This window comes from Sus scrofa, chromosome 14 (assembly GCF_000003025.6).
Source record: "Sus scrofa isolate TJ Tabasco breed Duroc chromosome 14, Sscrofa11.1, whole genome shotgun sequence".
Lineage (NCBI taxonomy): Eukaryota > Metazoa > Chordata > Mammalia > Artiodactyla > Suidae > Sus > Sus scrofa.
In genome coordinates this window covers 36,034,312-36,048,817 of record NC_010456.5, presented here as the reverse complement: position 1 = coordinate 36,048,817, position 14,506 = coordinate 36,034,312, and the positions used below count along the sequence as shown (strand labels likewise).

Sequence of the window (14,506 nt, the reverse complement as noted above, 5' to 3'; positions counted from 1 at the left end):
TTAAATATAAATATAAATGCTATGGTGAACATCCTTACATATAGGTTCACTTCTAAATAAAGTGAATAGATAAGTACTTGAACGATAGATGATAAATAGATAGATGGATATATAGTAGAAGGGAAGAAGTAGGAAGGAAATTAAAAAAACAAATAAATAAACTATGGTATGTCCATACAATAGAATACTACTCAGAAGTAGAAAGGAGTGAAATATTGGTACACACAGCAACATGGATGGATCTAAAATCAATTACGCCAAGTGAAAGAAGATAGACTTCTATATGTTTCTGTTTATATAAAATCTGAGATAGAGGAGTTCTCATCATGGCTCAGCGGTAACAAACCAGACTAATATCCATGAGGATGTGAGTTTGATCCCTGGCCTCGATCAGTGGGTTAAGGATCTGGTTTGCTGTGGCTTGCCATAGGCTGGCAGCTATAGATCTGATTTGACTACTACCTAGCCTGGGAATTTCCAAATATCATGGGTTCAGCCCTGAAAAGCAAAAAAAAAAAAAAAAAAAAAAAAAAAATCTGAGCTAGAAAGCAGATCAGCAGTTGCCTGGGTACTGGGATGTGAAGCAGGCAGGAGGGATGACAAAAGGGGACATGGAAACTTTTGTGAGTGACAATATACTAGTCATCTTGATTGTGGTGATAGTTTCACAGGTACATACCTATGTCAAAACTTATCAAATTGCAAATTTTACTTATTATTTATTATTTTTCTTGGCTTCTTTATTATTTTTATATTGCTTCTGCAGAAAGCATGTTATCTGAGGTGGGTAGAAGGCTGGGACTGCCCTGAGTTCATGCCTCAGCTCTGATTCTCTTTAACTTTGTGGCGCTGGGCAGATGAATTCCCCTTTCTGAGCCTCAGTTTTCTTATCTGTGAAATGGGGATGGCAGGTAGTATTGTCCCTAGAGTGCTTATGAGGATTCACAAAATGAAGGCAGGAGGGGCTTAGCACACTGTATGGCACACAGCAGTCACCGAATACAAGCTTATTTTATTTTATTTTTTATACAGTAGTTAGGAAGGTGAAGAGCCTGGACTCTGGAGTCAGGCTGATCCAAATTCAAATCCCAGACAACTGCCCCCGGGCAAGTGACTTAATTTCTCCAAGTTTCCGTTTCCTCCTCTACCAACCAGAGATGAGAAAAATGCACTGGTCAACAGCCTAGCAGGAAACGGGGCACACTGAAACCATATAATCTAAGGAGCGTTTAATAGAGAGACTATTGGCAGAGGTGTGGGCAGGGTTTACGGAGAGCAGGAAGGCATAGTACAATACCTGGGGCCAGCAGAGGGAGGATCTATTCTCACCCTGCCTCTGCAGGAGTAAGGAAAGGGGTTCATTCCAGAACCTGGAAAGGGAAGCTGTTTGGAGAGCATCACTTAACAGCAGCTATGGAAGAGGCACCCCCAGCCCATAGCCACACAGCAAGGAGGAGTCTGGGGGATCAAGTCCTTGTCTCATTGTCTTCCTTTCTCTGATCTCTCTCCAGTGCCTCTTCTGTTCCTGGGCAAACCCAACCAGAGGCCAGAGTACATGGCAGCCCACAATGCTATCCACTGCAGTCAGCCTCCTGGACTCAGAGCAAGGGGTGAAAGGGGCAAGGAGACCTAGAGGGGCAAAGAGATGAAATCCAATACACAAAGGTCCCACCTCATAGGATTAACAGGATTAACTGAATTCACATCCTTAAGGCATTCAGCACGAATAAGGCTTTGCTAAGTGGCAGCCTGTGGTTACCCCAGAACCCACCCTAGTTTGGGCTCTTGAGGTTGGTACTGGGCCAGTCTTGACCCAACCTATAGTGCTGGGAAAGGAACTGAGCTGATCTTCTGCTACATTCTGTGTTTACTTAGAGAAAACTTGGCAGCTGAGAGCAAGAAGAGGTTGACTGTGGTTTTCTGCAACAGCTGGGGGGTGGAGGAGAGGCGGAGAGAGGGGAGCTGGAATCTATTAGGACTCCTGAAAGCCAAGAGACCCCAGAGCCCAGGAATCTGAGAAGAGTCCACGTCGAAGGCCGTGTTTGCCTGCATTCTCTTTCCAAGGGGGCTGCAGGTCTGGGGGCTGAGCCATGCATCCTGGGACCTTGTCCCCTGGAGGTAGGGCCACAGGGCAGCCCCCAGTGCCGGCCATGTGGAATGTGCCACTCTTGGAACCGAGGTTTTTTGCTTTTTAAAATTGGCTTGTAAATCTGTATATAGTTTTCAGGGCTTAGGAATTTTATTTTATCTGGATTAAAGTCATGTTCTGCTTTGGCATTGGAAGGCGATTATGACTGTTAAAACAAGAAATGAAAAATATAGGCCTGGAATCAGCAAGGCTGCCTCCTGCCAGACTCATAGGGATTTGTCTTGGGGGCCAGGCTGAAGGTTTCCTGCCCCCTCTCCCCTGACAGTTCTGGTCTTTCTTGGTAAAGCTAGAGCTGACTGAATCTGAGCAGTGAATACAATGGCTTAGGAGGGAGGGGTCCATTAGGAAGAAAACCTTTATCTTTGCTTAGGTGAACTTTACCACTTTCCCCTCATTCTCTGTTTCCCTCTCACAGCACACCCTCTAGGGCATTGTTTAAAGGACTTTCTCACTGTCACTGTCACTTGGCTTCACTTGGTCTGGGGGCAGATGGCTTAAGACTCTTATTTCATCATGTTGGCATAACTTTGAACTTCCCAAACTGCAGTTTGGGGCAAGACTGAAATCACTGAGGCTCCAGCTTCCTTGGCCTACTTTGTCACCTTCTCTATTCCCTCTTGCTTTTAAAGCACACATACACACACACTTCTTTCCTAAGGGCAAAAGTTATACTTGATCCATGAAGACCACTTGGAAGGCAAAGGAAAAAAGCACCAAGGTGGGGAAAAGCATAATATTACGAGAGAATATCACTCAAGCTTTTGGCGAAGATTGTTCTAGTATTTTTCCTCAACATCTATCTAGCTGTCATTTTTAATAGTATCACAGGCTACGTGCAGGCTTGTTGCCTGTGTTTTCACTTATACGTCATGAGCTTTTTTTTTTTTTTTTTTTTTTTTTTTTTTCTGGTCTTTTTAGGCCTGCACCCATGGCATATGGATTTTACCAGGCTAGCCGTCTAATCAGAGCTGTAGCTGCCAGTCTACACCACAGCCACAGCAACGTGGATCCGAGCTGTGTTTGTGACCTACACCACAGCTCACAGCAATGCAGGATCCTTAACCACTGAGTGAGGCCAGGGATCGAACCCGCAACCTCATGGTTCCTAGTCGGATTTGTTAAGCACTGAGCCACGAAAGGAACTCCTGTCTTGAGCATTTTTTTTGTATTCCTGTAGATAATGTGCTGTATTTTACAACAATAACAATAATGATTGACATTCATTAAGGGCTGCCGTTAAGAATTCAGTCTTTGTAGCCAGGGAGATTTGGGTCCCAATCTTGGCTCAGTTTTTAGCTGAATCTTTGGGGAAGTTACTTAATCTTACTGGGCCTGAGTTTCCTCATCTATAAAATGGGGCTAAAGGGTCATCTACCTCAGAGGAGAGGTAGCTGTGAATTCTAGCAAAGAAATAAAAGCCTGGGGAACAAGCAGGACTATAGTAAGTGTTTGATAAATTCCAGTTCATACTCCTATTGCAGTGATCCATGTAAGACATTTGTCTGTGTTTTTCTTTTCATGAGAGTGTTACATGCAGCCTTCTCTCTAAATCAGAACTTTGCGTTCCACAGCATTTGTTTCATGGTTAAGCAGCTAGATGATTTGAAACTTCCATCTTCCCCCAAGAACACTCGACAAAATTGGCAGTCTGTACTATGCAAAAATTCACCCAGAAATGGAAGAGAGGGACATTTGCACAAGCTGGGTTGTGTCTACAGAATTAGAAGGCACAGTTGGACTAATTTTAGTGCCTAAAAATTGGAAACATTGGAAGCATGCTTCATAGGAAAGGCAAGTTCTCGAAAGCGGCAAAAGGAACCGTGAGGATGGGTTGAATTGGGGACCATTCCCTGAAGGTTTAGGCACTGACCCAGTCTGTACACAGACCCCATTTGGCTGAAGTTAAAAGGTTTGGGTGGGAAAGGGTTAAGCTCCTTCAAGTCTCCAGGTTAGATGTGACTAGGGAGGTCCCCTCCATTGTCTTGGTTTTCCCAGCTATCTGCCTTCCTTTGTCCTGCCAGAGATAATTCTGATCCTGTGACCTTCTGTCGGGCAGTCAGTCCCTGTGTCGGGGGCTCGCTGGTATTTCGTCCTCCGGGATTTCTGAGAGGCGCAGGCCCCTGTGATTGGCCTCACGTGGGCAGAAACTGCACACAACTCACTTTGTATCTGGGGAGCCGAGCGGGGGCCTAGCTCCTTGCTGCCGCAGCCAATCAGGCCCGGGCTGAGAATTTATGAGATGAAGGGGAACCACTTTGAAGAAAGGCGCCCTTGTCTGCGGCCTCGCCATTGCTCGCTGGTGTGCGTGGGGTGGTGGGGAGGGGTGGGCTCGGCCAGAGGGCCGGCGCCCTGGGGATGGATGGGGAAAGAAAAGAAGCTGAGAAATCAGGGTCAAAAGTCTTTCTGTGAACAGGAAAGAAAACCGAACAGCTCGCCTTCCTCCTTGCAGGTGTGTTCTCACAGTGCGGAGCCCTGGCCTCCCCAGGGGTCAGGGAAGAATGGGAGCATCAGAGCCCTGCCTGCTTTCGCCCCAGACCCCCCTCCTCCAAGAGAGCAGAACCAGAGAGGGTGGGATTGGATCATTTCTAGAAGAAATCACGGCAGCCAATAATCTAGAGGCAGTCAGAGCTCCTTCAAGGCAGAGAGCTGTGGCTTCACATCTCACTAATGTTAGACCCTTTGGCTTCCTATCTCTGAGCCTCAGTTTCTTCCTCTCTAAAAGGAGGTGGTTAATAACAGTCCCTTGCTCATGGGGCTGTTGGGAGAGTTGTGTGTAAAGCACTTAGCACAGCGCCTGGTATGTAGTAAGTGCTGAATAAGTAGAAGCTATTATTAATGGCAATCTATTTGGTTTCAAAAGAGGTATGCTGCTTTCCTTAAAGCCCAAAATGGAAGTCCATTCATTTACTTGTTCTCTCATTCATTTATTCAGGCAATCAGTAAACATTTAAGGGGGTCTACTATGTGCTGGTCATTTTGCTGGAGATAATGATGATAATAGAAGCTATCACTTGCTTGGAGCAGACTATGTGTTAGGCTCTGTTGCAAGCCCTGCCTATGTATTAACTTATACAATCTTCACCGGCACACTGTGGGGTAGGTACAATTTCCCCAGCTATATGAAAGCAGAGCATTCCTGTGACAACTTTGTAAACCAAAATGGCTTAAATTGAAGAACAATTACCTTAGGACCCATCTTGCCAATGGATGTACAAAATAAACTGAGATAAAGCACAGGTGCTCATACAGTTCAAAGCTGTGGTGGCTGGATGCTGAGATGCTGAGTGTGGTTCCCGGGGAAGGAGATTGGCAGTGCCCATCTTGCTGCTTGGGGCATGTGTTGACTCTATAAACCACAGGGCAGCAAAACAAACACTGGACACTATTTTGGCTTTTAGTCTTTTTTCCATAAAAGTGAAAATCCTCTTCAGGTTTCTTCCAGTGAGCAAAAAGGTACTGATGTAGGTCTTTCGTAGAAGAGAGGTGGTATAAAGCGAACTTCTGATAAGTGGGGGATACTTGTTTGGGCCAAGATTGCACATCCAGTAATATTAGGAGCTGAAATTTGAACTTGAGTCCTGCCTGCCTCTCAAATCTACATCTTAAACACCCTGCTAGCTCTAAACTAACAAATATTAACACATGATGCCTGCCCCACCTCCCCAGAGCAGGTCTGTCCACTAGAACTTTCTGCAATGATAGAAATATTTCCTATCTATGCTGTCCGATATAGTGGCTAATGAGGTAACTAGTGACACAGAGGAACTGGATTATAAACTTTTAAAAAATTTGCATAATATAAATGCAGACTTAAATAGCCACACTTGGCTGGCAGCTATCATGTCAACTATTGTGGCTCTAGGAATTCAGAGTTTAGGTGAAGAAATTTCCGTTAATCAAAGCGGAAGGGTTTTGCGTGGCTCTGACCAAGTTCCAAGGGCACAGAGAAGAGAAGACAGCTTTGGTTGGGGTGTGGCTTGGGGCAAGGTCACAGGAGGCTTCCCAGAGAAAGTCATCTCTGAGCCAAGTCTTGAGGAAGGAGGAGTTAGCAGAAGGGGAGGCATTCTTGAATATACCCAGATATGCTGGATTTCACAACAGGCACTGTGCTCAGTCAGTACTTTGGTGGAGATTGAAATCTGTAATAAAGACCCAGGGTCTCTGAGCTACAAGATAACCAGAGTTCACCCCTGATTCAGGAATATCTTCGTTCCCCGCCCCCCGCCCCCCGCAGTTTACAGGTATCAGCTTGTGTTTGGCTTCTAATCATCACCTCTCTGAGGACTTGAAAACACCTGGAAAACAAATTTGAAAAATTCACTGGCTTATCAGAATATTTTGTCAATATTGCTTGAAACTAAGGGTCCAAGAATCACCAGCTGGCTCAAAGACAGACAAAAGAGTAGTAATAATAATAAAGATAATGATGATAATAATGAAAAACAGTTACCACTTATTAAGACACTTTGTGCCAGACCCAATGTTAAGTGCTTCTGTGTATTGATCGTCTCATGCAATCTTACAATCCATTCTCTACATGGCAGCAAAGTGGCCTTTTTAAGACATAAACTCTAAATCAGATCATGCTAGTCTGTGGCTAAAAACCCTTAAGTGGCTTCTCATTGTATTTAGAATGAAATCAAAGTTTCTTGCCCTGGCCTGCCAAGCTTGCCCCTTGCCTACCTCTCCCCATCTGCTCCCACTCTCTACCTACTCACTAAGCTCCAGACACATAAGAACTGCTCTCTGATATAAAATGTCAAGCTATTGTCTGTCCCAGGACCTTTGCTCCTGCTGCTCCCCCAATAATCAGCTCATCTCCCTGCTACTAGAATGAATGTGCTGCAGGACAGGGACCTTGTTTCTTTGATCACTGTTGCATCTTTAGCCCTTACGACAGTAAGTACTCAAGAAAAATATGTCATTGAGAGAATTTCAACCTTATGTACTAGACATTATTATTCTCATGTAACAGAGGAAAAATCGAAGGTCAGAGTGGTTTCTTTTGCTCAAAGCCATACAGCTTGAGTTTCCAACTACGTAGCTGGAGGATTCTGTCCATTTTCTCCTTGGCAGCCAGCTGTGCTGAGACTGCACGGCTACCTCTGGAGGACAAGCATCCTTCAAGACTCGGTTTTCATCCTTTCACTCTGCAAATGGCCCTGGTTTGCCTCACTTCATCCTTTACTGCCAGGATCTGTCTATATAATAAGAAACCGTAACCTGCAAAACTACCCAGTCTTCCTCTGGCTTTTACTTTATGCTTTGCTTTGATCATAAAAATGAGTATTGTAGACAGACTGGAAAGCATAGAAAAATATATACAGAAACTGGGGGGATGAACCACTCACGACTTCACTACCCTGAGGCAAATCAGTTAACGCTTTTGTTTCTTGACTGCCAATCTTTTCTATGGTTTTTATATCAGAGCTGTGCCCATCTCTGTATGTAATTTTGTGTCCTGCTTTTATCCCTAGCGCTGTATCTTCAGAGTGTTCTTAAGGCATTAAACATTTTTTATAAGCATTAAAGCTAAAGGTTGCATAATATTCCTTTCACTTGGATACACCTAATTTACTCAACCAAATTTCTTCTTTCAGAGGGGATTCCCTGTTCTCATCTTGTAAATCAGTAAGCCAAAAAGAGGGCTTACATGTAAGGAGACACATATTATAATTATGACTTAAATATAAAGAGATGTTTGGACAATTATATTTCCTTTTTGAGATCAGAAAAGGGCATGTTTGTATTCCATCAGAATAATTATTGCTATTATTTTATCATTTCCTGAGATTTCATGGCATATGAAACTTGTGGATATTCCAGAGAAAATCCTGAATTATACTTAAAATTTTTCACTGAAAGCATACATTTTAGGGCTGTGTTGACTGCCAGCAAAATTCTCATGGCTGCCTTGTCACCTGTACCTTCTCAGCCACCAACACCCTGCCCCCCCCATGATGCAGCAGCTGCCATGACAACCAGAAGGTAGGGTGACAAGGGCTGGGAACCTAGAGGCCAGAAACCAAGGATCAAGGTGCAGCTTCAGGGCCTAATCACATGCCCTTGGACATGTCACTTCTTTTTCCTGAGGAATGAGGATGATAGTCTCTGTCTCAGAGAACTGTGAAGGTCAAATGAGGGATCAGACGGGGAGGGTGTGTAGTAAACTCAAAAGAGCCATAAAGTTGTTTGGAATTCTTATGATCCAATGAGTTATGAGCACAGTGGCTATTTAAAAAGACTAAAGGTCAGCAGAGCCAATGTTCTCCAACCCAAATCTTTAAAAGGCTGGCTCTTGTTATAAGATGATATATATAAACCAGATTAGTGGGCCCTTGGCTTGTGATAAATTCATGGGGATTTGAAAGAGTGGGTGTGATAGTAGCTGCCTACCCAGTATCATTGGCTTACTTTGCTCTGTTCTAACAAAAGCTCTGTTTGGGTCAGGCATTTGATGACTCTCCATTCAGCATGAGACACAGGACAAACTGGCTCCACCCCCAGCTACAGGGTTGGGCCTGATTGGTCAAAGAATAATCCCTCCTCTTGTCAGTGATTGGCTCCGCCATGTGATCCCGCTTTGGCCAAGGAGATAGTAGGCACATGCGAGACACACTAAGAAAGGTCTTTGTGCTCCCAGCAAAGTATCAGGAAAGGAGAGTTTTTCTTTTCCCTTTGGATGCCCCATCTTTAATTCTGGCTGCCATCTTGCTATCAGATGGGGAGGAAGCCAAAAGGGAAAGGGGAAGACTCGGGAGAGGATCCTGGCTGGTGGTAATAATAACAGCAATAACTGCAGCAAACACTTATTGAGCATTTAGAACTTAACAGGTACTGTTCTAACTGTATTACAGGCTTTAGCTGGGGGTGTAGGGGGTGGACCCACCTATTCTGGCAGTCTGTGAACTAAAAATGATTTTTTTTTAATGTTTTTAATGGTTGAAGAAAAATCAAAAAACGATATTTCACAGCACATACAAATTATACAAAATTCAGCTCTCAGTGGCCATAAATAAAATTTCATTGGAATACAGCCATGCCCACTCATTTATCTGTTGTCTATGGCTGCTTTCATGCTATGACAGCAGAGTTGAGTGGTTGAACAGAAACTACCAACTACCTTGCCAAGAGCAAAGCCTAAAATATTTACTACCTGGAGTTGGTGTACTATTACTATCCTGTTTTTCACAGATGAGAAAACTGAAGCTCAGAGAGGTTAAGTGATTTGTCCAAGGTCACCCAGCTATTAAGAAATTCACTACCCAACAGTCTGCTCCAGAGCCAGTGTTCTTAACCAGTTTGGGACGGAACCTGGATTCCCAATGACAGTGTTGAGAATCTGAGTCAAACAACCTCAAACCTGCCTCCCCTGGGGATTTCCGGGTTGAAGAGGTAAATGACATGACCACATTAGCAAAGCCAGTTTGAGACCATGTTTCTGTTCTTTGCAGTTGACAGCATCTCAGCTCATGCTGTGAGACAGCACCTTAAAGAAGTAAGAGAAGAAAGGAAAGGCAAGCTATCACCTTCTTGGACCAACTGCTTTCTTTCCTCAGTCAAAAGAATAAAAGCTTTCTTCAGACACTTCAAGTCTCTACAAGTTCTTCCCTCTAAAAGGGATTATGAAGGAAATCCTATTTTAGAATTGCTGCTGCTGTTGGCAATCTGCAGTATTAGCCTGATGAGGAATTATACTCACTAATAAAATATCTCGAGTTGGGTTGAGTCTAATTGTTGCAAGTGCTGGTTGTAATAGCCTGTCGCGGGGACTTCTGTGCGGGAGCATCCCTCGCTTGGCTACAGCCCATGTGGAAAATCAATTTCCTCTAAATGTTTGAAGAATGGCACAGAAGGACCTGATTTCTTTTCCCTCTGCTGGAGTCAATCTGGAGACGGTGAGCCTCTAAAATGAATGAAAATAGCTATGGTTGCAAGAAGCAGGGTAGAACGCCACGCTAAGCCAAGCCTGATCTAAGTTCTAACCTTTTTGTCCTAGGCCGCAGATTACAAACATTTATGTCCCAAGTTGATATGCTCTTGAAAAGTCATGGAACAGAAAGGACTTGACCTCCACCAAGCAATTTCCCTTCTAGGACTCTCTCCCACTGAAAACCCCTAAGGAGTAGGCAAGACTCTACAGACAGGGTGTTCCTCACAACCTGGTTTGTGAAGTGGAAAGTTGGAGGTAAGATACTTTCTGACAAGAGGAGACTGGTTAAATAAAGGGTGGTATTTCTAGGCTCTGTAGCCATTAAGAAGAAACAGATAGATCTGTATGTATTTCATGTGGAAAGAGTTTTGTGATATGGTATTGAGTGAAAGGAAAAAAAGCAAGTTGAGACCAATATGTATAGTATAAGGTTGTTTCTGTTTAAACAAAACTATTCAACAATGATGTACACACTTATATGTAGATGCTTGTACATGAGTAGAGAAAGGTCAGAAAGGATATACACTAGGTTGTAGAGGGTGGTGGTTAAACCCACAAGTGGGAATAGCGCAGAAGAGAGGGGAAACTGCCCTTTGATATTATTTAGATTTTTTTACAACAAGGGTATATGACTTGGTAAAACAAGGGTAAGGATAAAGGAAATAAAGAACTGGCTTTCCGGCATGTCTGAATAGCACTATACTCAACACCATTTCTGAGGGTAAGAGAATGAGGTCTCAATTCCACAGTGCTCACCATCCACCCAACCCATGAATGCAAATCTGTTACCCAGCCTTAGTCTACGGTTGTCACAGAGAAACGTCAACCTCAGCTATCTGCCACCAAATCAGAACCAAACCAAAATGTCCTGCTAAAACTTAAAGATTACCTAAACAAATTGTGGCAAAAAAAAAAAAAATATATATATATATATATATATATATAAAACATGAAATGTACCATTTTAACCATTTTCAAGTATACAATTCAGTGGCATTGGGAACATTCATGGTATCAAATGACCATCAACACTGTGTGCTTCCAAAACTTTTTGATCACTCCAAAAGGACACCTCATACCCGTTAGCAGTCACAATACTTTCCCCTTTCCCCAGCCCCTGTTAAAGTACTAATCTCCTTTCTGTCACTATGGATTTGCTTATTCTAGACCTTTTTTGTTTGGTCTTTTTAGGGCCACACCCACGGCATATAGAAGCTCCCAGGCTAGGGGTCGAATCGGAGCTACAGCTGCTGGCCTACACCGCAGCCACAGCAATGCCAGATCCGAGCCCCATCTGCGACCTACACCACAGCTCATGGCAAAGCCAGATCCTTAACCCACTGAGTGAGGCCAGGGATCGAACCCGCAACCCCATGCTTCCTAGTTGGATTCGTTTCTGCTGCGCCACAACAGGAACTCCTATTTTAGACATTTTTACACAAATGGAATCATACTAAATGCAGCCTTTTGTGTCTGGCTTCTTTCACTTAACATCATGTTTTCAAGGTTCATCATGTTGTAGCAAATGTCAGCACTCATTCCTTTTTTTTTTTCTTTCTCTCACCTTTTTGCCTTTTTGTCTTTTCTAGGGGCGCACCTGTGGCTTATGGAGGTTCCCAGGCTAGGGTCTAATTAGAACTGTAGTCACCGGCTTATGCCAGAGCTACAGCAACGCCAGATCTGAGCCGCACGTGAGACCTACACCACAGCTCATGGCAACGCCAGATCCTTAACCCACTGAGCGAGGCCAGAGGTTGAACCTGCAACCTCATAGTTCCTAGTCGGATTCGTTAACCACTGAGCCATGATGGGAACTCCTTCATTCCTTTTTATGGGTAATATTCCGTTGCATGGATGGACCATAATTTATGTATTCATCAGTTGATCAACATTTTGGATGTTTTTATCTTTTTAATGTTATGAATAACACTGGTGTGAACATTCCTAAGTACATTTTTTTTTTTTTTTTTTTTTTTGGCTGTGCCCACAGCATGCAGAAGTTTCCAGGCCAAGTACTGAACCTGAGTCACAACAGTGACTTGAGCTGCTACAGTGGCAACACTGGATCCTCAACCCACTGAGCCACCAGGGAACTCCCCTAAACACATTTTGTTGAGCATTTGTTTTCAGTTCTTGTGGGTACATATATTGGAATGGAATTGTGGGGTGATATGGTAATTCTATGTTTATCCTGATAAAATTTTGCTTTTAAAATCTCAGAAGGCTGGTCTCCTGACCATAGAGGAAAAACTTCCCCTAAGTTTCTCTATGTCCCCAAGTCTAGGCAGTTAAGTACAGAGATGAAGATAATTACTATGTAATTACCTTATCTATGCTTAAAAAACCATCTGCTAAGATCCCAATTCTAAGATATTCCAAATACTGCTATCAGATGAGCAATTGGGAAACTATTATTCAAAGTACATTAATCAAGTGATTAATCCAGGATTTCTCATGTAAGTTTCACATTCTGTTGCACTCGTGGAAATTCAACAGTTCTGACTATTACCAAGCACAATGGCACTAACCTTGAATTGTCCAGGTGCCAGATCAGATCTTCCAGGTGAGTAGGGTCTTGAAATGGGCTTTTGCTGAAGAGTGACTTGCAATAATCAGCCTGTTTTAAGGTGGGCTTAACTGGGCATCAGTAAAACAGTAGGTAAGTTACTTTGGGAGAGTCGGACCTGGGTTGAAGTCTCAACTCTGTCATTAAATAACTTACCTTGGGAAAGTCACTTAACCCTTCTGAGTCCCCCAGTTTCTTCCTCTGTAATATGGGACTAATTATAGGACATACTTCATGGCTCATTTATTCAACAAATATTTATTATACACTTCCTGTGTGTGCAACACATACTGTTTACCAGCACGGACTAAAACAGACAGGAGTCTTTGGCCTTGTGGGCAGAGACAAGAAATTAACATAATAGTAAGTATGAGGTCCTTAGATGGTGACACAATCTATGAGGAAAAAAAGGGACAGGAGGGTGGAGGGAAAGTCCGCATTTTAAATGGTGTGATCAGTATAAGTCCCATTCAGAAGGGGACATTTGAACAGAGGCTTGAAGGAAGGAAGAGGGTAAGTCATGTGGATACCAGGGAGGAAGAGGAAGGGGTAGTGCAAAGGCCCTGAGGCAGGGGTGTCTCCTTCAGGGAAAGCTAAGGAGACAGGTGTGCCTGGTCCGGCGTGCGTATGAGGGAGGACAGAAGAGCTAGTTTTGTGGACCACAGTAAGTATTTTGGATTTTACTCTGAGAAAGAGAAGGAGCCCTTGTAGGTTTCTAACCTGAACTGACTTATATCTCAAAAGCATCATTGAATCTGCTGTGTTCAAAGTAGACCACAGACAGACAAGGGCAGCAGCGGGCAGACCAGTTAGGTGCATACTGCAGTCACCCAGGTGAGAGAATATGGGAGCTTGGACCAACATGGGGACTTGGAGATGGTGAGAAAGGGCTGGGTTCTGAATCCATTCTTTTTTTTTTTTTTCTTTTTCTTTTTTTTTTCGCCTTTTCTAGGGCTGCTCCCGTGGCATATGGAGGTTCCCAGACTAGGGGTCTAATTGGAGCTGTAGCTGCCGGCCTACACCAGAGCCATAGCATCGCAGGATCCGAGCTGCACCTGCAACCTACACCACAGCTCACGGCAACGCCAGATCCTTAACCCACTGAGCAAGGCCAGGGATCGAACTCACAACCTCATGGTTCCTAGTCGGATTCGTTAACCACCGAGCCACGACGGGAATTCCCTCTGAATCCATTCTGAAGGCAGAGGCAACGCAAATTCCTACTGGGAGGATTAAATAAGATTATGCAGGCAGGAGTTCCCACTGTGGTGCAAGGGGATGGGTGGCATCTTGGGAACCACTGGGATGTGGGTTCGAGCTCCAGACTGGCACAGTGGGTTAGGGATCCGGTGTTGCTGCAGCTGTAGTTTAGGTCGAGACGTGGCTCCGGTCTGATCCCTGGCCTGGCAACTCCATATGCTGTGGGGCAGGCAAAACTGACCGCCCCCCCCCACACCCCCCAAAAAGATAATGCAGGCAAAGCTCGTCTCACAGAGCCTGCATGCAGTTAGCACAAAACAGAAGGAGCCACCGTTACTATCAACGTGGGTTCCCCTGGAGGGGCAAATCAGGAGCTACAAAGAAGGTGATCCAGAGAGAGCAGAGTCCATTTTCCGTGTGATTTGCAGTGAGTTATAAGGCTTTGACACAATGAAGACAAGGGCTTCTGCACCTTCAGAGAACTGGGAAGCCCAAAGCAGTAAAACTGCATGATTTAGGCCAAAATAGAGATTTTGGGGTCAAGCTTTCCAGGTAATTGTGAAAGCTTCCTTCTCACAGTGTATGGAAGACAACATCAATCAGGGAAAATATTTGTTTCCAGATTCCCTGACTTTAGAAATATTTACTGGCCATATCA

General features: G+C 44.0%; 1 protein-coding gene across 2 annotated transcripts in view; it reads right to left on the bottom strand.

Annotated features, from left to right (window-relative positions):
• C14H12orf49 (chromosome 14 C12orf49 homolog) overlaps positions 1-14,506 on the bottom strand; it is a 355,931-nt gene that overhangs the window by 13,014 nt on the left and 328,411 nt on the right. The window contains exon 6 of one of the 2 annotated variants that reach the window (XM_013990354.2): positions 5,053-6,444. The exons of the other annotated variant lie outside the window; for it this stretch is intronic. Coding sequence (XP_013845808.1) covers positions 6,412-6,444 — 33 coding nt within the window. The 3' untranslated portion in view covers positions 5,053-6,411. Of the gene's footprint in view, positions 1-5,052; positions 6,445-14,506 lie in introns of those variants that run through there. 2 annotated transcript variants of the gene reach the window in all.